This window comes from Strigops habroptila, chromosome 11 (genome assembly GCF_004027225.2).
Source record: "Strigops habroptila isolate Jane chromosome 11, bStrHab1.2.pri, whole genome shotgun sequence".
In the NCBI taxonomy this organism is placed as follows: Eukaryota; Metazoa; Chordata; class Aves; order Psittaciformes; family Psittacidae; genus Strigops; species Strigops habroptila.
Window position 1 is genome coordinate 161,840 of NC_046360.1, and position 23,480 is coordinate 185,319.

The window sequence follows — 23,480 nt, forward strand, 5'->3', positions numbered from 1 at the left end:
TTCATCCATAGGTTGGTATCTACTGTAAACAAGGACATTTTAGAGATAACACAATCATCATCTGAGGCGATGAACAGTAGATCCAAGTCTCAATAGTGACAGAAAATGCAGTGGTCTTTGCAGGGTTATTAAGAGCCCGCATGCAGTCCGTGAGAGTATGTTCAGACAGGCATCATATATACTAAGGTGAGTTGTCAAGCAGCAAATATATTTTCACTTCTCCACATTAATTAGTTTAAATTAGCTGTAGTGCATTCCCCTGGAGGTTCTGCCCTCTCTGTCAGGGATGATCATCTGTGTCCAGCTACAGAAGATGCATGTAACCTCTAGTCAAGGACTTCAGTCTCTCTGATGAAGGTGAAATCTTCAAACATTTTGAATCTGAATGTTCAAAGATGTTGAATCTGGACAAAGGTGTGTAAAATTCCGTAGATATCCAGTAGAATACTACTGACTCAGTGAGATCTTCCTTCTCCCTCTCCTTCTCCTAGAAGAATCAGCTTGGGTAGTAAGTTCAGTAGTAAAAAGATGCATGGTGGGCCAGTATCCCACTTTATCTAGGAACTTGCCATGGACTGCCTAGCATAGGATGACATGGACTTTCTCTCAAACAGTGATCCTTGGCTTTGGCTTATATTAGTTTCAAGGTCCCAGCCTGTGGTGGGCCCTTGTTTGTTGATTAAAAAAAAAAGGGGGGAGGAGGGAATAAAAAAGGTGGAGGGTTTTTGTTGCAAAGGGAAACTGGAAACTTCTCCCCACACAAGCAGAGACATGGCTGTATTGCAGAGGCCTCAGGGTAAGGATTAAAGAAAAACAAAATAGAAACCCTTCCATCTCTAATTAGGGTCTTCATTTGCCAAAGAGCCATTCCACAGCAGGAGGAATTACATTCAAGCCGTTGCTTGGATAACGTCTCCCAGCAGGTTGGCTCCTCAGAGCAGGCTACTCTGAGCCAACAATTTCTGGTTACTTGGAGGCAAGCAGCCTGCATATTGTTTTAACTGGCCTGGCTTTTGCAGCCAGTTTTGCTGAAGAACAATCTTCTATTCAGAATGCAAAGATAAAAGCTTTGCTTGGTTTGAATTTGTCCCCAGTTTCTTTCTCCCTTTCTTTTTTTAAACATGGGAATTATAGGTTCTGGAGTTTGCATTATTTCTCTTGTAGACATCAAGGTTTTTCCCCCTCTAGCCACTTGATTCTTCGCCAGTGAAGGCTGCTGTCTGGAGTCCAGCCATTCATCAGCCCCTACCTCATCATTAACACTGTGGTGCTGGCGGTCACAGCTCATTGCTGGCGACAGGAAATCCTAACTTCCAAGAGGTTAACCACAGCCCATAAACAGCCAGGCTGGCTCATTAGTCCCTTACAGTCAGCTGAAGGGACCCTCTGGGAGTTTCAACACTGTTCATGGACTCAAGAGTCCATGCATTCTGTGCTCTTCGCAAATGCCTCTCCTTGTCCCCCAAAAGCTCACTATTTGCACCCTTGGGGCTAAGTTTCACCTTTTTTTCCCCCTATCCAAAGCTGACAAAGTTCTTTGAGCATTTTGAAAAGTTATGTCTGTCATGTATTCTCTTGGCTGACCAATTGAACAAAACACCAATGGGCCAACAACTGAGATGTTAATGCACTAGAATACATACATGCTTTTGATATTTTTAATAGTTTTGGTGAGGGTTCCATATCTGTGCTGAGCAATTCTAAGGCAACGGCTACGTAAATGTTGATAATATATACTTGATCTGACTAGAGAATTCATACCACAAATACGGCCAGCTCCAATCTTCAAGAAATAACCTGACAGAATTGCAAATTATTTGGTTAGTGCTCCCTACGCTGACCAAAACCCCAACTTCATACTCATTTTGAGTTTACAATATGATCACTTGATTCAATTGGAGTTGATTCCTTGAACTTAGTACAAACATTAAATCATCATGTCATCCAAACAGGCACCTCTAGGTAATATCCACCTGGTCATCATGAAGATGAAAATGTTTAGAGAAGAAAAACACAGCTTCTGGCAATTATCTCAAAGGAGTAGGATATGAAGCACAATTTGTGTTACATTCTCACTTTATGTCTGCAGTTTCTTATGATCTGCTATTTTCTACCACTGCTGACTGCATCTACCCATCTTTTACTCTGAATACTGGAGTCCCTTTGACGCAGCACTGGTTACATTCCCCAGTTCTCCGATTTCTTTCAAAGCCCTCTGTCTCCTAGTGCACCAAAATTAGGCGTGTCACTCACCTATGAAGTCCTAAATAATTCCATTCCCTGCCTCCATATCTGCTTTTTATTTTCTTAACTTTCTGATCCACTTATCTGATTCTGCTTGCCAACCTTCTCTTGTGCTCATTTCTGTACTCCAACACAGCTGCACTTATGTGCCCATTCATTTTTCTCCTTCAAACTCCATTGCTGTAGTTCTTCCAACATGCCTGCCAGTATGCATTTTCCTGTTAGAGAAGTAGGTAGATGCTGCAGGTAAAATAAAAAACCTCTTGCAATGTTTGAGAGGCTCACAAGGCATCCAGAATCATGAGGGTCCATACACTTAACAGACATTAATAATAATAATATGTAAATGATTTATTACTTGTATTAGGGCATATCTTAAAAAATTGTCTTTACTCAGCCTGCACTTCCACTAGTTTCACTGGGAGTTCTGACTGAGCAAAGACTCCAGGAACACATGTTGTGCAATAGCAGCTGCTTCTTTAGCTTAAGGGAGAAGCAGCTGTGTTCCACAGTTGGTTGGAAAGGAGTGAAGATGGTGGTGGGGACTGCTAAGGACTCAACTCTAAAAGTGGACATTTATTTAAAGTAATCAATCCAACAATAGCAAATCTAAGGAGTGCCCAGAGGGAGAAATGTAAGAGACAGCCTTTCTTCATGAATGGCTGTTGCTTTTCAGAACAGCGCAGTGAACACAAAAAGGAAGTTAGTAAAACAATACAATAACAGATTGCTAGCACTAGCTGCCAATGGAAAGGGCCCACAGCCACACATGAATTAAAATCTTACGGACCTGCTCCTTCTGAACTACATAACCTGATTCAGCCCTTGTTTGTCCACTCCCCTCTTTGGCACTGACCCAGCTCTTTTCTTTCCTTTTACATCTTTCACCATATGACCTATACACAATACAAACCTTTCCTCTGTCTCCAGAATTTAACTGCCTTGCTTGTCAGTTCTTTTACCTGTGTTAGAGTATGGTCTGTGGGGGATGGAAGAAGAGGCAAGGAGATGGGAAGCAGAAATACAGTAAAATTTTGGCAAAAGTCTTAGCTTCATGTAACTTTGTTATTGTTGTTCAAAAATACACACTTGTCCCTATCAGGAAGATTATGAGGACTATTTCTGTCTGTCATTATGAAAATCCAGCTTCCTGAAAACCCATATATTATCCCACCTTCTGGCATCATCTATGCAATTTTGTTAGAACTCCAGAAATCATTATGTCTATATGCTGTAGAGGTCTGATCACACTGCTAGCACTGGTGAAGTAAGAAACGAGAATGTCAAAAGATAAATGACACCAAGAATATTTGCACAAGTAACAGTATCACTTCAAATACCATTTCTAAGCATGTTTTACCCTTGTTTAAAATGGAAGCTAACATTTCAGGTGTCCTAGACATTATGAATTACAATATATAGACTAACAAGAAACAATTACTATAATATTATAACACGTTTTTTGGTTCTTCAGGAAATGGTAAATCCCTCTCTCTGTTTCTCAATATATTATTTAGAACAAATACAGTAAGAAGACCACAAGCATGGCAGGGATTACAATTATATATACTACTACTTTTCACAATTAAATAATTTTAGGCAGTGCTAAGACAACAGACCATGGAAACAAAATATTTAAATGCAAAGTTAATAGAGACTCTTAAAGAATGTGATTCAGAAGGTCAGTCTTTAACACCAGCCAGGATGCTATTTTCCCCCCTAAAACACATACTCTTTTTTTCCATTACAAAACAATGGGATTGATAAACAATGTAGCCTGTGTTTTGAACAGAGTTTTGGCATGTGCAGCTTAGGTCTATCAACTAGTCCATAGCCAAAGGTGTCTAGTCTCATTCAACAAAATTATCTTCTGCTTCATAACAATTTTAACAACTTCCTTCTTAAAACAGAATGCCTGAGAGTTCAAAACAACCAATATTAATTTTCTACTGCTGAACATTTCTTCATCTGCAATTTGACATGCATTTAGGCCAGCTCTGCCATCAGAAAGATCAGTCCCTTTACCCTTCTCCTCTTGTTCCTACCTCTGATGGACACCACACTGCCAACACAAACTTGCATGTAGCCACACAGTGAAACAAACCAACCCACTCACCCACTTCAGAGCCGCCCATACTATTACTTGTCAGCCAGATGAATTAGATTTTGCCATAAATTTTGAGATTACTGCCTCAAAATTGATTCAAAATACTTTTCAGCTGCTGTTTACAAGGAAGAAACGTGGGCTGACAAACAAAAGGCAGCAAAGGTCCCCAAACTGTGGAACAGATACACATGGAAAGTCAGCTACTTCAATGGATATAAGAAGTTTCCTGAAGTGACAGTACCTCCTACCACATGTGGTACATTACCCACCACAGGGTGGGTTACTGCAGCTGTCACCACCAGTTGGAAGTATCTGAACAAGCAAAGTTTTGGAAATATCCATCAATAGTTTTAGACATGTCTCTTGTTTGAGATCTTAATCTACTGCATTGCTTGGTACTAATTTCTGAATAAGTTTTGCATACAAGAGTGTTTGCTAAAATTTCATATACATTTCTACAACTGAACTGAATCAATTTCTACAGGAAATTATCTAAACTGTATACAAAACTACTCATGTTGTATTTGTATAGTCAGCGCAGTTCTAAATTGTACATATAATGGCATGCACAGTTTAGGCTATTAATATAAAGGTGTAAGTTGATTTTGCTTAATTTGCCTTTCTTTATGACTTTCAGTAATCTGAAAGAAAAGGATTAAAACCGACTCCCCACAGGCGCTCTTGTTCCTCGAGTCTTTGAACAGCTCACCCTTTATTCAGGAACTAAACTACCAACACAGCCCTATGATTTCTCTTTTGACTACCTTATAAGAATTTTTATATTTTAACTAAGTTGTTAGACAAAAGGTTAGGAATCACAGTTAGACTGTTTAACTCAGACTCAAATTATGACGATTTTGGCCCCAACCTTAGTATAATCATAATGATGATGTGGCAAAATAAGAGTTTCTTCTAGTTAGTATTTGTTTATTTAAAAAAAAAAAAAAAAAAAAAAAATTAACTTTTAAAAGAGAGAAAAGAAGTCAATGGATACCAGAAGAACTGTTAGGAATTTCTCCAAGATCCTTTGATCTGAAGAAAACAGGAAGCTATAGTAGTAGGGACATCCTCTCTTTGTTAGATTCTACTCAGATGCTTATCCTTAAATACATACACCCTATTAATACGGAAGAGTCCCTCCAGCAGTCCCTTGAAGAGAAAGAAGAATAAAATCCTTCCCTGTGGACTTTCCAGCCTGCAGAAAGGGAAGAAGTGCTACTTTTCAGCTGACCTTCAGTATTTGCTCACTATCTATCCTGCACTGCAATTAAAAAACCAAACCCAGTGGCATTGCTAGGTTGTATTTCACTGTCTCGACAGATGCCATTTGATTCCAAATTGACTGGGGTGGGGGAATAACATGGGGCTGCATATTGGAACAAGCAGGACACATGCAGGTACTGCCATCACGACAGCGTGGATGCAGGCATGCAGCAGGTTTGTAGGCAACACTGCTTTTCCATTCCTCCAGAGCAAAGCTGCTGCTGGAGCACGTGCACAGGCAGGCAAAGGAGAAGGAGCCTCATTGTGCTATGCAGAAGCGGCGGGAATTCCAGGAGGGGAAAGGTTCCCTTTGAAGCACATGGCACGAAGAACTTCCCAGCGACCATGGCAACAGCTCAGTGGGTTCCCAGCCTGAGAACCAAGTTACTACCGCCATGCCTGAGGAACAAAAACAGTCTGAAAAAAGGAAAGGGAGAGGGGGAGGTGGGGTCGGGGTTGGGGGGAGAGAAGCTGGAGCAGAATTAGCCTGGCAGAAACTGAGCGGCTCCCCGGTAGGCAAATCCAGCCAATAATGCTGGTCAGGTTCACAGGGTTTCCTTTTCATTTCCAAAGCTTTCTTCTTCCTCTGTCATTCCCCTCCTAGCCCTATTCAGGAGCTCATGAGATCAGTAAAGCCCATGCCTTTGCTTTGCCTGCATGGAGCATTGCCTCAAACAGGGCTGCACTGTGATCAAAGGCAACGTTAAATCACAGCTGCCACACACACCCCCTTCCCAATCAGGGGCCAGTTTTCACAGGCACTCCAACAGTAGATACATTTTTTTAAAACTCTTTCATTTCCATCGCACCATATAACACTGACTAAGAAGAATGAGCACTTAAAAAAAATCAATATGGAAATGGACACGTTAAATTCTGTACAGCTACCAACCCCATTTAGCCCAGGGACAAACAAGTGGAGGGAGGTTTTACTACAGACCAGGGTTTTACTAAAAACAAAACCCCAAAATAAAACAAAAAACACCCCCAAACCAAAACACCCCAAATCAAAAAAAGACCACAACATCCAAACCCAACAATAAGAATAAACCCATACATCTTTGTACCAGATTTGTGTGACATGGAATTTAGCCCTACAACTTTTAAGTGTAGCTTTTAAACGCATTCATTTATGATAGGCTTAAGCTGACATGGTTATCCATTCCTTATGTGTACCAGAAAGATGGACAAGGTAATTGTCAGCTTAGCCAGGATAACTCTCCATATATATCCTCTTAGATCATAGCAAAGATGACAGCATCCAAACTGTCATCCAAATCAGTGGAAAGTGTCCAAATGAAAGAGAACTGCCCACATGTGCCATATGCTGGAAAGGAAAGCGCAAACACAAGCAACTGCCCTGCAGAGTCTTTATTTTACCCTAAATTGTTCAGACAGAGTTTCAATTCTGCCCATGACAGTTTTAAAAGAAAGCAAGTCCTTAACTTCTCTCACCTTCCAGGCACCAGCTTTATTCCTACTGTCAAATCGATAGGTCAAATTGATCCAACTGCATCACTTTCCAACACACAAGATTGGGCTTTCATTTCACAGAATGGCTTCTAATGGAATTAAGATCTAAAATGCAATTCCAGCATTAGGAAATAAGTGGTAACAGAAAAGGGGAGATATTTCTGCTTCCAGCAGGAAATATAATTGATCATACAGTCAGACTTCACTAGACAAAGCAGAATTCTTGTGGTCTAGAAGTTCAAATGCCCTATATACTCAATTTTATGCACCCTATTACATCTTTTAAGGAGGCAAGGATATTCACATTCAGTGAAGTCTTACAGTTACCCACCCGAGTCACTTCTGCAGATGTGTGCATAACAAGGGTTGCTTTGCCATTTATTTCACTTGTGTAACACCTGGATTTCAGCAACACCAGCAAAGCTGAAATGCAACACTTCATATATGCAAGAGGCCAGTATATTTCTGAAAGGTTTCACAGCCCTACATCCTGTGATATCGACACTATCTCCACAAGAGATGCCGGGCAGGCCAACTTCACAGGATTTTGGTAAAGCAGGAGCCTACCACAACTCTACTGAAAGGCAAACACACTATTTGTCTGGAAGATCAAACAGTGCAGGACAGGCCACCTTGGGGGCAGGATAATTCAAACTAGATGAGGAACACAGTGGGCTTGTACGCCTTGATTTCTTCCTCCTTTTCTAAAGGGAAGAAGTTCCATTTCCCTCCCCTGTTCAAGGCCACCCATCCCGCATTTTATTTTCCCTTTCTTTTCTCTTTTCCTTTCCCCTCTCCTTTCCTTTTCTTTTTCCTTTTTCATTAGTTTTTGTCTCTTCCCTCCCTCCCCCCTTCCCTTGCCCTCCTCTCCCTCCCCTTTTCCCTCTCCCTTTCCTGTTTTAAGTCAAACAGCTGCCAAACCCTAAAAACAACCAGAAGACAACACATACATGCATGCAGCAGGCTTGATACCTACCCAGGCAAAAGAGTCTTCAGGCCAAACTGAATACTCATGTAGCCATTTGCACTAAAATGCATGGAAGCTGAACTTCTCAGAGACCCAAACAATCACAATGCAATTTATTCCCACTGGCAAGATAACCAGGCTGACTTAACTGACAGACCTGCAAGAAGCTCATGGCTGATGCTCCTGCTGCTATCTGCACCCAACTGTATTTCAAGAATTCCAAGAAGTCCTTCTACTAAACCAGGACATAACTTGAGCATACGGAGGACTGAGCAGAAGGGTTGCAGAGAAAAGATGGAAAGGACAAACTACAGCAGCAAGCATGAAATAGGGAACAAATATTTCAGGAAGAGAAGGTTAAATGGCGACATGAAAATACAGAATGAGGAGCTGTATTAGTTACTGTGAAGCAAATATTGCCTAGAGCCTTGGCCATTGTTTTTTCACCTGTTAAAATTACTGCACATAAGCTGACACACAGGAAACTTTCTGCCCAAACTCTCTGGACACACCCTATGCAGGATGCAGGAGTCGTATTGCCATCATTATGCATCAAAGTAGATGCTGCATTGCTCCTGAAGAAAAGCCAGCGCTTGCTGTTCAGCAGAACAAGCCCCAGAAAGCTACCTATGATCTGCAGATACTAAGGTGCACTCGTTCTAGAGATGAGTGTGGCTTCAGGGACATGGGGAGTATAGAGGACATGGCAGGATCTGGGTATATAGCAGTGGGTCAGGCAAGCAATGTCACTAAGTCAGAAAATATTTATACCATTGTTTGTGCAGGATAGCTATGGTTTCCACTTTCTTCACCCATTTTGCACACCTACTTCTTCACATGCTTTTCAAGAGCCCAACAGATGGGACTGAACAGATTCCTTCCTTAAATGGCATTCCCCAAGACCCAACTCAAAAAATTCTAACCCGAGAACAAAAAAGGACAGCTTTCTGCTTTCCTTTTTAACATATCTGGCAGCAGTGATGATATCTTACTGACTTTACTCCATAAAACAAAGGGAAACATTTTGCAAGGAATTCAGATTCCAGAGGCTGTATTCCACAGGGAGATTCCAGCAAGGTGAAATTTTTTTGAGCAATACAATAAGACTCAATTGTTATTAGAGATATCTATCCTGCAATTAAAGCAAAGCAATCTCTTCTAGGGTTGAAGGCTCCTCCTCCCCCCTCAAAAAAAAAAAAAAAATCATGCATGTCTTCTGATAAAATTGTACCTAATGCAAACCAGTAAGATGTCTTCCTTTGACTGCTTTTGATAAGAACAGTTCTGTGAGTTAGAATCACACTTGCAGCTCACCCTGTGTCTATTTCAACACTCCTCCTGCTAAACAGCTGTTTTTGCAGAATTCTTTGCTAGGTTCCGGCAGAGCTCAAAAATGGGCTGCGTGCACTCAGCTCCCCATCACTATCTCTATCAGCTCAGTAATGACATTATCTTTCTCCAAAGCATCTAGTGTGAAAACAGGCAAAGTGGGGATATTTTGTGGAGTAAATGGAGTTTTCTCTACTTTATTTCTTGACAATTTTTCTCAGGAAGGAACTTCGCCTTCCAAGAAACAGTTGCATGCAGCATTTACCCCAAACTACCCCCTTACCTTTCCTAAGACAGTGAGGCATGGCTTAGGCTCCAACTCTGGCTGTTCCAGTTTCACCACTCCTACCCAGCCATATTCGTACAGGTCTTCCTCATCATTGCTATTACACAGTCCAAGTGGATGCATCTGAAATAGAATCAGAAAGAAACCTTTAGCCCATCAGTAGAATTCAAAAAATCATATATTTCTTTTGGATACCTTAGTTTACAACATACAAATTTTTTTATTAAGGTACACCGGAAAAACTGAAACATAAGGCTGATACATGGAGAGTTCAGTACATTTCTGAAGCATGCTATGAGTAAAAAAATCTTGGAGTGTTATATGAGCTCACTCTCATCTTGCTTATGAAAAATCATTTAAAGCTCACAATCACTTACTGTTTTTCAAGATTCATCACCAATCCACCTGTTTGGTTTTTTTTTGGGGGGGGAGAAGGAAGAAACCACTGCAATACTAAACAGGGTAGAATCCTCTGCCCAACTCTTAATTCATAATTTCTCCTTTTATTTGTTGCTAGTTACTATTACACAGTACTGAGCTGTCAACAGTCTCACAGAGACGAGCAGCTTGACTTCCTCCGTTTGAAAGCTTGGATGAGCACTGAGGATGAACCACTCCTGAAACTCAGCATCTGATGGATAAACTATTCAGCATAGACATAAAAACAAGGAAGGGAGACAGGCAGAGAGTGCTCTCTCCAAAATTGCCAGGGCATATTTTCAACATAATTAACCCCAAAAGGAGTCCATAGGATCCTTTATAAGTGAACACAAAGCTTTAATCTATATTAAATACCTAAAGAAACAGAGAACCATTCCCTTGATGTAATTCCCTTGATGAACATTGTATCAATTGAGCCTTGAAACCATAACCCATATCTAAGAAGTTTCTAGTTCAAAATCCTTGAAATGTGCTGGGGTGCTTTCCACATGCCTGAAAGGGCAAAGCTGAAACCACGACTCAGGTGCTTTTATCCAAGGTTACGAAATCTGAATACACTGCTGAGGGGGTTAAAATAACTTCAGAAAGAGCTGCACCAGTATTAAGTGGGTTTGTGTTACAGAGCAGACAAACAGTAAACCAACAAAGGAGGAACGTTTCACTCTAGCACCTCAAAAAGTCCTAATAATCACAAGAAAACTTCCGCTCTTCTGTCCTTTTTTTTTTTTTCCTGCCTGCCCAGATAAGGCAATGTTACAAACCACCATATGAACAGCTCAGGATCTTCCTGTGCTGTCATGAGATGAAAAATCTTGGTCTTTTTCCCAACCATACAAAATACTTTCTCTGCCCACCTTACTCCAGAAAACATCTTGGAAGAAGACCAAGAGGAATAGAAGATTCTTTCCACAGCCACTTTGCTCCTGAATACTATTATTTCCTAACAGCTTCCAAGTGTGAATAGCCCTTTAGATCATAGTTAGCAAGCAGATTCTGCAGCTACTGTCCCTGGAAATCAAGATAAGCAGAGAGCTGAAAAAGCCTCTTCTCTTCCTTTTACAAAGCCTGTGTTTCCATACCTTTAAAAAAGAAACTGGCGATTTTGTCACCTTCTCAACCACAATACTGCCCAACACCCTATCTCCAACAACAATGCTCCAAACACCTGAGAAGACAGCCTTTCTGTTCAGAGAGAAACAAGCTGTCCAGTACATGCAACTCCAAAGATAGTTAAACATTCACAGTGTAGAACATTAAAGGCCTCTGAAAAGGGTTTTCAAGACAGTCAGGAATTTGCAGGGGTCAAGCACGGGCGTACCCTAGCTCAAGCATCTCACCTGCATACACAGGGCATGTACTCTATGTGGCACCAAGCACCCAGGCATTTAGTAAAATCAAAGCTGAATTTCTGAACACTCCTGTCTTCTTCAAAAACCTGGCGTGGAAAAGGACCTATGCACAGTTTAGTAGACAAAAAATCATAGGCCTGGAAGCAGCAGAGCCCTCAAAACTCAAAGAACCTTGACAGTTCTAGTAAGAACCAACAAATCACTTAAACAAAAAGCTTTGGCAGACCTTTGGGTGCCACAGCTAACAATTCCTTATGATTTGAGACCTCAGTAAAACAACAAAAACCACACAAAAAAAAATCAACAAAAAAAAAAAACCCCAAACCATTTTCAATTGTGATACGAATATTAACTTGATGCATTTGGGGAGGTGAGTGCAAGGCACAAGATTTAGCACTCCAGAGTAGTTGCCAGCGAACAAATGCCTGTATGGTTAGACCCCCATGGAAAGAGTAACTGTCCAGAAAAAATTTTCCTTCCTGTAATGAGGCATGACCAGAAGAAACAAACATAACATCTAATAAGAGAGGAAGATGGGGAAACATAACATGGGAAAAACATAGCCCCTTTTTTAAAAAAGGAAAAGAAGGAAGATCCTGGGAACTACAGGCCAGTAAGTACAAAACCCATGCCCAGCAAGATCATGGAGCAGATCCTCCACAACACCCTGCTGAGACAAATGGAAAACAGAGAGGTGATTGGCGACAGCCAACATAGCTTCATTGGGGGCACATCGTGCCTGAAAACTTTAGTCCAATTCCTGTAAGTCTCATTCCAGGTTCACATCATATACCAGCAGCAGAGTTTTGCTGCAAGAGAGATTGCCACATCATTTGATTCCTGCCTTCAGCAGACCATAAATCAGCAGAAGCTGCCAATGCTGAAATTACCAGATCATTCTGACTCTAGCTTCAACCCAAATGGAATAATGAGACCCCTAAAAAGGCACTCGTCTCTTTCTGACAAACTGCTAACCACATTCATTGTCTCCATGGTTCCCCACAACAGAACTGCAGGACTCTGCCTCCTGTTGTATGAAAACAATGATATGCAGCTTCCAAGATCATAAAGGATGGCCACTCCTGTAGCATAGCCTTGCAAAGCTCCTACCTTCCAATCAGGAGAAGGTAGGTACAGACAATATATCCAGTATGTTCTTTCTTCTGGCAGAGGTGTATGTTCTTGAGAGTAAAATGTTAATAGGAAAACCTTCTCATCTCACTTTACCAGATTAGCCAAGACGACTGAGAAATGACATGCATTAAGAAGGATTCAGAGAGCATCATGTACTTTCAGCTCCCTTGGACAAAAAATAAACAATATTAACTAGTAGTACCTGAGGTATACGTATCATGTAGTAGGTACCAGGCACTAAGTCTGAAATTTTGAGACAATTTTGGAACACAAACTTAAAACAAAAACCAATTTGTGAGACTAAATGAACTCTTTGAAAAGCTGCACGAGACTTCAAATGGAATGTGGAACATGAAACGGGACTGGAGAGCAGATAAGAATGAACAACTATATGAGAACTGAGAAACATCGGTTATTTTTCTGGTAAGAAGTGACTTCTGCTCAGATTTGCTGACAACTATACAGCTTTCTTAAACTCCTTTTCCAAATACTAACAGCCCCTGCTCCTTGAATCTAGACTAAAGAGCTGCATCTCCTAGGAAGCTTCTGAACTCTATCGTGGTGCAAGAACTTTAAAAAAAAAAAAAAAAAAAAAAAAAAAAAAAAAATCCCTGCCAAGTTTGTTAATAAAGGAAAAAAAATTAAACAGGAACTCATTTCCTCAGTACAGGACTCATGCTGTTCACAGTTGTATTCAAATTCTTGTCTAAACCCATGAATTGAACCCACTTAGAACACACACTTTGACTCACAAACTATAGCAAGGTTGTACTATGAACTAGTTACTAGAAGAAAGCTGTTCTCTGGCTAGAAGACAAAACCAAACAGCTGTCTCGGAAGATTTCTACTCCAACAAGGCCATGCTGGCTACTATCATTGCTGTCCACAGAGAAGTGTGAACACAGCAAGTGGATTCCCTTTTGTAGTCCAATGAGCCAGACACAGAATGTCTACCTTACATTTCCTACCTGTGCACAGAAGACTAAAACAGAGAGAAGACTGAAATTTATTAAACCACCACACAATGGCAAAAATGATCTTGCACATGAGAAACCTCAAACCCAAATGCAAAACCCAGTGTAAGCAGTAAGCAAAACTAACAGGGTGCTGCAGGCTTTGTGCTGGCAAATGTAGAGAACTTACTAGGTACATCTGCAGGCTACAAACTCCTGAGGATTTTGTTGCATCACTTTGGAATCTCACCAGAGTAATTATGGAAACAAATCACATTATCCCAGCAGCGCTCCCTCAAAATCTCCCTGTTTCAGGAAGGGACAATTGACAAAAACATTGCACCGTTCAATTAAAATCACGTGCACTGTGAAGACAAACTGTTCCTAGGCTATTTGTTCCAGTGGATCTGACGATATACAGGACCAACACAAATACTCATCTAAGGGGTAAATCAGACACACCAGTCATCAGCTTTATGCAACCAGTAACACATCAGGGCAACTCACATTCAAGTACTCAGTGTCAGCTCTTTTAATAAAACAGCATTGTTAAGTCAATGACAGGTTGTGAAATCTACCAATCTAATCATGACCAGAACTTGGAAACATGACCTCTGTGCCCACTCTCCAGCACCTCGTCCTCTGGGCTCTTCATGGAGTTCTGTGATAGCACTCTTCTCATCTTTGTGGGTGCTCTCATCTATTCACGCTGATCAGATTTCAGGTTTTTAATGTAGGTCATTTAAACCTCCACTCAAACCAGCTTCTCCGTCAACCTCATCTTGATCTCTTCCCTCATGGATAAATTACCAATGGCAATCTGATCACCTTCTTCAAAATTCCGTTCCTGCCCACCAGCTAAACGAAGACATTCACTTCCCCCACCTCAAAAACAAATTTGGGTGTTTGCGTCACACTTTTACAATACTTCCAAAAACCCTTTACTGTGTGTGTTTCTGCAGGGAGTGCACATATCTTCTTTATTCAACTCATCAATTGCCATCTTACCTACTTCAACTTCCCTCTCCCTGAACACACCAAGCCTTATAGTAACATTTCTGACCATCACCGTCAGAATCATGTTCGTGGTGCATCACTCTGAGCGTGCAATTTCCACCCAGGAATCTCTTCTCTGAATAAATTTCTCTCTGGCTTCCCATCCCAGCCAACAGCCTTTCATTCACACTTCATGTTGAGATTCCAATGGCTAACAGGAAAGCCAGCTTCACTGGTCACTGGGGTTTGGCCCATTCATAGAGTGGGTTGGTTTTGGTTGTTTAGAGTTTTTTTTTGTTTTGTTTTCAATTCACACTACAATTAAGGATCCCAAAGGGCTTAAACAAACACAAAACAAAACCAAAAAGGGTACATTCACACCATGTGAAAATCACAAGTGAGCTTCAACCTTCAAGCCATTAAATCCACATGGTATATCTTGCCACCACATATTTATTGGCTTGGGCGCGGAAGCAGGACAGTTAATGTCCACACACAGAGCGATCCTATTATGTTGCTTTGGGGCCCGTGCTAGCTTGGGTAAAACCAGGCTGGCATTTCTGTGTCTTACATAGTTTCAGAAGTTTGCATATCAACCCTATGAACAGATTCCCTAATTTTAGTTCTACTGAAAACAAAACAACACAACCCTAAAAGATCCTAACTCTTCCCCTTTTCTGCCAAAACATAAGTTCTGGTAAATACAAGCCAGGTCTGGATAACACAATCTGGAGAGTCTTAAAAACTTCAATAACATTCCTTTGAGACTCAGCATTACCTTCCCAACTTTCTCTGGTTGAATTCTTTATTAAAAATTCAATTCTTCAAATCCCACAAGCCACAAAACATCATTCTTTCTCCTCACCCTTTTGGCAGAAGCAGCTGAAACATGGCCCATGCTGCATGCGTGCCTTTGCCGAGCAGCCACGAGCTTCAGCGGCACAACCTCTGCTCCCTCCCGAAAGGCTTCCTGCGAGCCGGCAGCGTGGAAACACGGCAGGGCACGTGCAACGATTAGAATGTGTGCTCTGGTCACAGCGATGAGAGCAGTAACAAACAAATTAAACAAGAACCTCTGCACTAACATTACCTAGTTACTCTTCCCATTCTTTTCTTAGTTAAATTTTAGGCTTCCTCCCAGTCGAGCTGCCCATGACACCCTCTGTGTTTAATCCCCTACAACTCTAACAGGTGTTTATCTCCTAACAAGCAACAAGGGAAGAAACACACCACAGACACCTTTCACTCAGCTGGGGCTTTGACCCCGTATTTGAGGTTGACCCCATTTATTTTTTTTTTTTTTTTAAACAAAGCATCTCAGATTCTGTAAGCCTTGAGATGCCTCCACCTCCTGCTTACTCTCATCGTACCACTGAGTGCAGCACAAAAGGCAGCCATACCTACCCACACACAATGTGCATCTACAAAATCTGTGACTGATTCTTACTGGTGATCCAGCATTCAATGAATAAATGTACCTTTATGAAGCCAGGTAAAGATTTACATACACGTCACAGGGCCCTAAGTAACCCACTGCATCGACCTGCAACTTCGGTTGGTAACGCTGCCATAAGGATTTTCATACTTTCTGTGGCAGAGGATTAATGTGCAGAGAAGCATTACATATAGTTCCCAGTTCATGAAACAAAGGCCAGGGTACCAAGGCATCTCTTTTCAAAATACTGAAGTATGAATTCAACTACGACAAAGAACTGAGCACAGGGCAAAAAAGTAGCACTGGATAGAGAAGAAAAAAGTAGTAACCTAGAGAGGTTTCCATCAGGACACAAAGTAAGACTTTTTAGAGCAAAGGCAAGATACCTGGCTAATACCCTCTAGTGAGAACAGTGACTGGACTAACTATATAAAGTACTCCAGTAGAGCTTATATATTTAAATATTCAATAGGACACCCAGAAGGCTGCAAAATAGTTAAGTCAGTGTTAGCAACACTCATTTTTTGCATTTCCTCTGAAATTTTGCCTTCTTACCTATTAAAAATTACTTTGCACTCATTCTCCAGGATAGACTTCAGTCATCTCAGCTGACAGATTTCCCACTGATTGTTGCCACTGCTGTGATTTTGGTCTTCAACATAATGTAGCTACATCACCACAAGACTTTATTTGTTCCTACTATTTACAAATACAGTGGAATGATGAACTTAACTTTTCCATCTTGTTTACTCTTCTGTATTGGCAGAGCAACCTGCTGCCAAAAAAGGTGATTTAAGGTTCTTGACTGCAATATTCCAACCCAGCATTACTAAGACCCCACCAGAAAGAAGTGGCTCAGGCAGTAGCTCCTATTAGTGCTTTTTGAAAAAGGCATCAGTAGAATGTGCCATGACAGATGAGTGACCCAAAACCCTACAAATGGACGTGGGGGGAATCTTTGAAGAACTAAGAGGAAGCTTTTTAATAAATAAATAAATGAATAAATAAAGAGTTGCCATTTTCTCTGCAGCCTGATAAAACATGACGGTTTTATGCTGGCTGCAGCTGGAATATACCAGCCTTTTTAAAAAAGGTGAAAGAGAGAAGCATTTCCCCACTGCCTTGTGCTCCTCTAGACCATGAAGCTTTGCTGTGCAGAGGAACATTCGGCCTCCAGCACAAGCACATTAAAACACAGTTTCTTTTCGCTTTCAGACTTTTGTTTTGTTTTGAAGAAGAACATCCTGCCAAAAACCAAATCACCACAAAATGTAACATTATAGAACCTGAGCATTTCAGCAGTGTGCTTTTCTTGGCTATCAGCTGTGACGTGTGGTTCAACCTAGCGGTTAACATTGAACCCACAAGTGGCTTTCACTGAACTTTCTCTACAGCAAGAGCATCAAGCATTCCTGAAATACTCTCGCAGTCCACTTTACTCCAGGAAGTATGCCAAAAGGGATGATGAGAAATCCAGTCTATGCTGTAATTAAATGTAAAAACACAGATAAGCAGTTGAACACATCCACCATGCAGAAAAGGCTAGTAAAATTCTACAACGCAGACAGGCCGGTACACTACACACAGTCCATCAGGTTCTGCGTAAAGGAGTGGTAAACTGTGAAGAGCAGCCAGAGTAGATTTTGTTAACTAGGAAAGCAGACCTTGGCACTGATCTAGTTGATCAGCACACTCATCATGCAAAGCAAGAAGCAGCGTCATTCCTTTACTCCTGACTCAGGGATATCCAACCTGTGACTCACAGAGTATGTGAAGTGCTTGTGGGAAATTCACCTGTACCATGGCCCAGCTTCAAATCCTTCAGGAGACAAAGAAAACCTGAAACACATACCTGGCAGCACCAGCATGCTCCCAGACATCCTCCTGCTAAGATTGCCCCAAAGCAGACGCTACAGATACCCACAGCACATGCAGCAACACATGTGTACAAAGCTGTAAATTCAGCACATCTCCATCAGATTTACTGCACAGGCAGAGATCAAGTGCACTGCCCACACTGTGCAGCTCAGCAACCTACTGCAACAAAGCAGCAGAACTCTAATTATTCCAAACACTTTGCAAGGGAAGCTCCCAGCCCATTCAAACAGAGAACTGGCCTCTCCTTCCTTCAAAGGGTCTCAAAAGCAAAACTCCATGAAAAGATGTGCATACCCAAGATAATTTGAGGGCTTTCTCCTCTCAAGAATTTAAGTGCTTTTGATTACACTAAATTCTCCTACCACAGTATTGACAGAGTGAAGGGGAACAAAGCCACATTTATAATTGTGGTTTTTTCCTCTTTTAAAAGGGTGGAAAGATGCTGGCAAAAGATTCAGGCACGATGCCACTAAGGACAGGGGAAACTGCAGGGAAAAGCAGGAGTAAAATGATACCTTCAGAGATTACTTTGGCAGGAGGCAGCTGCCAGTAGCTATACAGTAAAACAAGAGTTCTGGCCCTATACAGAACAAGACAGGTCCCTAAAATGCACTAATGACCAGAACTTTAGACATAACTGGCTGGGAAAAATAGGACTACCTTACATCTCATGAGCAACTACATTTGTCCCATAGCACTCAAGTGGGGACTTAAAACTGCAGGTATCAGGTCAGTGCCGCATAATCTCCTCAACTTAAGTTAAAAGCGTCATATGGAGTTACAAATACTTTGCAAGTAAGTTTTCTAGCAGAAAGTGGAGTCAGAAGTACGAAGAGACCCTGACAAACATCGTACAACATAATGGAGTCTATTTGTTCAACCCCAGGGACTGTTTGGGGCCCAGAAAGAATGACTGTAACTATTCAACAGCCAAAAAACCCAACAACAAAAAACCCAATTTCAATGAACCCAGTTGATTGAAATTGTTCCTATAAGGAACTCTAAAAGAAATTTCCATTTTCATTCTCTTGCCAAAAGCATACACGATGCACACTTACGAAAGGAGTGAATTTGGCTGGGATGAAAATTCCAAGACAACACACACATGTGCACACACCAGCAAAGGTAGTGTTGTATTTTACAAAAGCACACAGCTCTGTGAAAAATCTGAGCTACTCGTTTTCGGATTGTATTTTAGCAAGAAAGTTTAGCAAGCAGATTGACAGACCTCACGCTGACTCAAAATGTCACAGTACTGTAAGTCTCCAGATCAATAGTAACCATTCTTTTTATGTATAAACTGACTTGTGACCGATTTCCACACTCAGTATAGTTCATTTTTCTAACACAATCTCATCTAGACCCTGGCTTTCCAGGAAGTTCTTGATGTTACATGGAGTTTAAGAGGTGACTTGCTTCTCCAGAGTCCTCTAGGATTCCTGGCAAAAGAAGATATTCCATGTATTTTGCAGCAAGCTGCTAACAAAAATAGCTGGTTTGCTTGCATTCAGTTGTGGGGAACTGTGCTAGATGAATGGAGAAGGGTAGAGAAGAAGAAGACAAAGATGAGTTGAAAATAACACAAATTATTTCTGAGGCATCCTTTAGGTTTTAAAGAAACTGAGAAATCTCAATAGATCCCATGCATCAAAACTACATGCATACAACACAACTTGCCGAACTACTGCATGCAACTGCTCTATCTGGACCCGTGCAAAGCATTTGACGTTGTCCTCCACAACATCCTTGTCTTTAAAATGGAGACACATGGATTTGATGGATAGACCACTCAATGGATAAGGAATTAGCTGGATGGTCACACTCAAAGAGTTGCAGGTCAAGGGCTCAATGTCCAGGTGGAGACCAGTGACAAGTAGTGTCCCTCTGGGGTCTGTACTGGGAGCAGTGCTATTTAACATCTTGTTGAGGACACAGTGCGATTGAGTGCATCTTCAGCAAGTTCCTGGATGACACCAAGCTGAGTGGGGTGGCTGATACTTTAGAGGGAAGGGATGCCATCCGGGGGGACCTGGACAAGCTGTAAGGAATATGGAAAGATGAAATAGGGAGTTTGGGGGCGAGGGGGTAAAACCTACAAGAAAAATATTTTGTACTTTCTTGTTTAGTTGTGATCTCCACTGTTTGGTGGTGAAGTCTTGCATTAACCAGCAATCCTATCTCCCATGACTTCTGTTTCTTGTAATATGTGCTGACAGAGGTAAACACTGAAGTCAGCACCAAGAATTACATCTCCAGACATGTGAAATAAGACAGGTTAATTGCCACAAATGTAAAGAACTTGTGGAATATATATATGATGATTTGATCTAAGATGCCAAAAATTTATTTAAAAGCTATGGTTGATTCAGGGGAGGTTTTCAGCTCATGTGTGGACTAGAAAGGTAACTGCAACAACGGGGTGTTCTGTTTCACTAGTTGTTAATAGTTTATTGTATTTACAGCAGCAATCTAAGTGTTATTCTACAAGGAGAGCTGCTTCAAAGTCTACATTTTAGCAGTGAGGAGACCGCTCCAAGAAATACTCCATGTACATCTGAAAACGCACTACCTCAAAGGTTGTTACAGAAATTTCATTTTGATCATGGTACTGTCTACAAAGACACAACATAGCCGTAATCTTCCTCCACAACAGAATGTAGAGGACTGCTTATGTCACAAAGCACCTCAATACATATTCCAGTCTCCACAATCCTTCCTTTCCTTCTCTCTCCTTTTCCAGCCTGTCCATGCGACGAGAGGGGCTAAAGCTCTCGTCCTGGCTTTTCTACAGCAAGCCTGCTAGTTAGTTTCATCTTGCTTCAGCCAGAAAAACGTCAGTTAAACTCCGTTATTTACTCATCTGCACATTCTAACTGCCTGCTCAGAAGCAAAATGCTGCTCAGCAATCTATATTCCAGTCAAAACACTTGGAAGGCTTTGCAAGCATCACAATCTCCCTTACTACACGCTTCACAGACCAAGACCATGGGTCTGTTACCCATGGCCCACGCACGTCTTCCTGACAGAAAGACAAAGGTGATTATCAGTCCTGATGCAGCAGATGCAGCTTTTCCATGGAAAGAGGGACAGGGACATGTTCTCACATGGGCTGAAGGAAGCTACAAAATTAAGTCCAGTAAACATCATACTTTTATTTCAGAGGAAAACGTAGGGATATAGCAATGCCAAAATGGGTTACACTACACCACCCACATTAGTAGTGCCTAAAATAAGAGTTACAATCTGCATGGCCTACTTTTGCTCAGGTTGTGCAAGAATGAACAAATTACATCAAGAAGGTAGGTACTGAAAGGATACATCGATGCTGGATTTCCTTTATAGAAATAGCAGAGGGAACACAAACTCATTCCTTGTCCCATGAAGTCTCTTATTTCCAAGGGAATAACCTATTACTTTTACTAGCTTACGTCTTTGTTTACTTTTTCTAGCTGCGGTGAAAGGAGCAAGGGGCTAGGTTTGCTGGTTGTTTTCTCAAAAGATGATAATACTAGGAGATCCAAATAAAAAGCAATATTCCAAATAAGGATGAACTAGTTACATGCAGAGATCACAGATACCTCCCAGATCCTATTCATCTAATTTTGGGAAGTATGCTGTTGCAGCAAGTCCAGAGGAGGCCACGAGCATGATCAGGGGCTGGAGCACCTCCTGTATGAAGACAGGCTGAGAAAGTTAGGGCTGTTCAGCCTGGAGAAGAGAAGCTGCATGGAGACCTCAGAGCAGCTTCCAGTATCTGAAGGAGGCTACAAGGATGCTGGGGAGGGACTCTTCGTCAAGGACTGTAGCAATAGGACAAAGGGGACGGGTTCAAACTGAAACGGGGCAGTTCATGTTAAATATAAGGAAGAAGTTCTTTACTGTGAGGGTGGTGAGGCCCTGGCACAGGTTGCCCAGAGAAGCTGTGGCTGCCCCATCCCTGGCAGTGTTCAAGGTCAGGTTGCAAAGAGGCTTGGGCAACATGGCCTAGTATGAGGTGTCCCTGCCACGGCAGAGGGTTGAAACGAGGTGATCTTAAGGTCCTTTCCAACTCTAAGTATTGTATGAGTCTATGCTGCACTGAGGCATTCCAGCTGCATACACAAGCACATCCAAGTTATTTTCTTCATGTTTGCTGAAAAATACCCTGTAATGTGTGCAACTCCCCACTTCAGTAATCAATATTCAGCAGCAATGTCAATGGCTGTTCTGCTCTCCACACCTTAATAAAGCCCAAAGAAACCTCAGGCAGATTTGAGTGCTGACTGACTCTGGTAGGTTAAAGTCATTTCATCACTGAGAAGAACAGAAGTGAGAAATGAGAGGGTAAAGTCTGTAAAAGCATGTAAACACTGTTCATCACAATGCTCTGCACTACACCACCTCACCTGCTCACCTTTCACTGCAGTTAAAATCGGGCATCTCTTCCTACACTTTGTTTGATCCCTTACTTCTTACCCTACAGCGGCTGGTTCACTGTAAGACTCTCCTGAAGGACTTTGTCAGTACTTAGCAAAGCCTGGTTGTTTAGATTTCCAAAAGTAGTGTCTGTGCAAAATGCAACTCAGCCACAGGGCTCCAATGCATCTCTCCATTTCACACCACAGCCTTCATTATCAAGGTGATATATTTTTGTGCTGTCTCCAAGAGGGTTCGTTCACTGGGGCTAGAGGGAGGGAAGAGGAACACAGAACATGCACACAGAGAAAGGCTGTCCTAGAACTAAGAACAATACTGTCCTTAAAAAGAGGGATGGGGGAAGGGAACTAATGCAAACAGATTATTACAGGAAGAACGTAATGCCTCACCATGAAATTAATCAAACTTCCTTTGTTCTATATACAAATGCCAAGCAGAAACTGTGCATTTCTGCTAGAAACCATTTTCCATATGCAAGACAACATTTTATCCATAGAGAGAGATAAAAGCCACAGAAAGAGGAGGGGGGGAAAAAAAAAAAGAAAAAAGAAAAAAAAAAAAAAGTCAAGAATGCAGAAAGAAACGAGGCTTAAAACACACAACACTCCATCCCATCCCCCTCCCCTCATGCCAGCCTCTCATCTATAATCCAACACAAGGGAGACAACAGGCAAACAGCAAGAGGTCATCTTCAAAGGGCTGGTTGCCAAGGGAGGCCAGTGGAAAGAGTGCAGGCATGTCCCCATCAAAGTCCAGCAGCTGTGAGAGAGCCACAGAGGTGCAGCTTCCCCTGGGGTTGCAGGGAAATTCAGGGATGGAGGAGAGTGCTGGAGCTGCTCCAGCCAGCAGGACGACACGCTGTGCACTCTGCAGCTGGGAAAGCAGAAGAGAAGGGTTATGGTATTTAATCCTTCACTCATTTTTGCACTTCAGATACTTTACTACTGCTTAAACTCATCAAGATAAATCACTGCAGCAGTAGGCAGTTGGCAGCACCAAGGACCAACTTTCTGCTCAGTTCAAAGTAAAGCTTTGGCTCAGTGACTACATCAGGACAGACATGGAACAGGCACAGCAGAGAATATGCAACAAGCTGTAGTTTCATTAATTCCTACAGAAAATACAAACGCATTTTCACACTTGGAGCTTGAGAGACTTGTCCCACAATCAAAACAGAAGTCAGACTCTTGCCACTGCTCCTCTCACCAC

General features: G+C 41.7%; 1 protein-coding gene and 1 long non-coding RNA gene across 3 annotated transcripts in view; both read right to left on the reverse strand.

Annotated features, from left to right (window-relative positions):
- The window catches only part of ZNRF3 (zinc and ring finger 3), a 79,406-nt gene that overhangs the window by 21,979 nt on the left and 33,947 nt on the right, over window positions 1–23,480 (reverse strand). Inside the window, exons 1-2 of one of the 2 annotated variants that reach the window (XM_030502105.1) lie at window positions 11,190–11,424; window positions 9,667–9,792 (exon numbers count right to left, since the gene is read on the reverse strand). In XM_030502105.1, the coding sequence (XP_030357965.1) occupies window positions 9,667–9,792; window positions 11,190–11,348 (285 nt within the window). In that variant the 5' untranslated portion in view covers window positions 11,349–11,424. Of the gene's footprint in view, window positions 1–9,666; window positions 9,793–11,189; window positions 11,425–23,480 lie in introns of those variants that run through there. The other variant, XM_030502104.2, reaches the window with a different exon arrangement.
- Window positions 2,261–4,270, reverse strand: LOC115614798. Its single transcript, XR_003993858.1, has 2 exons — window positions 3,158–4,270; window positions 2,261–2,462 (listed from the first exon to the last, which is right to left on the reverse strand). It is a non-coding gene; the product is annotated as an uncharacterized LOC115614798 (long non-coding RNA).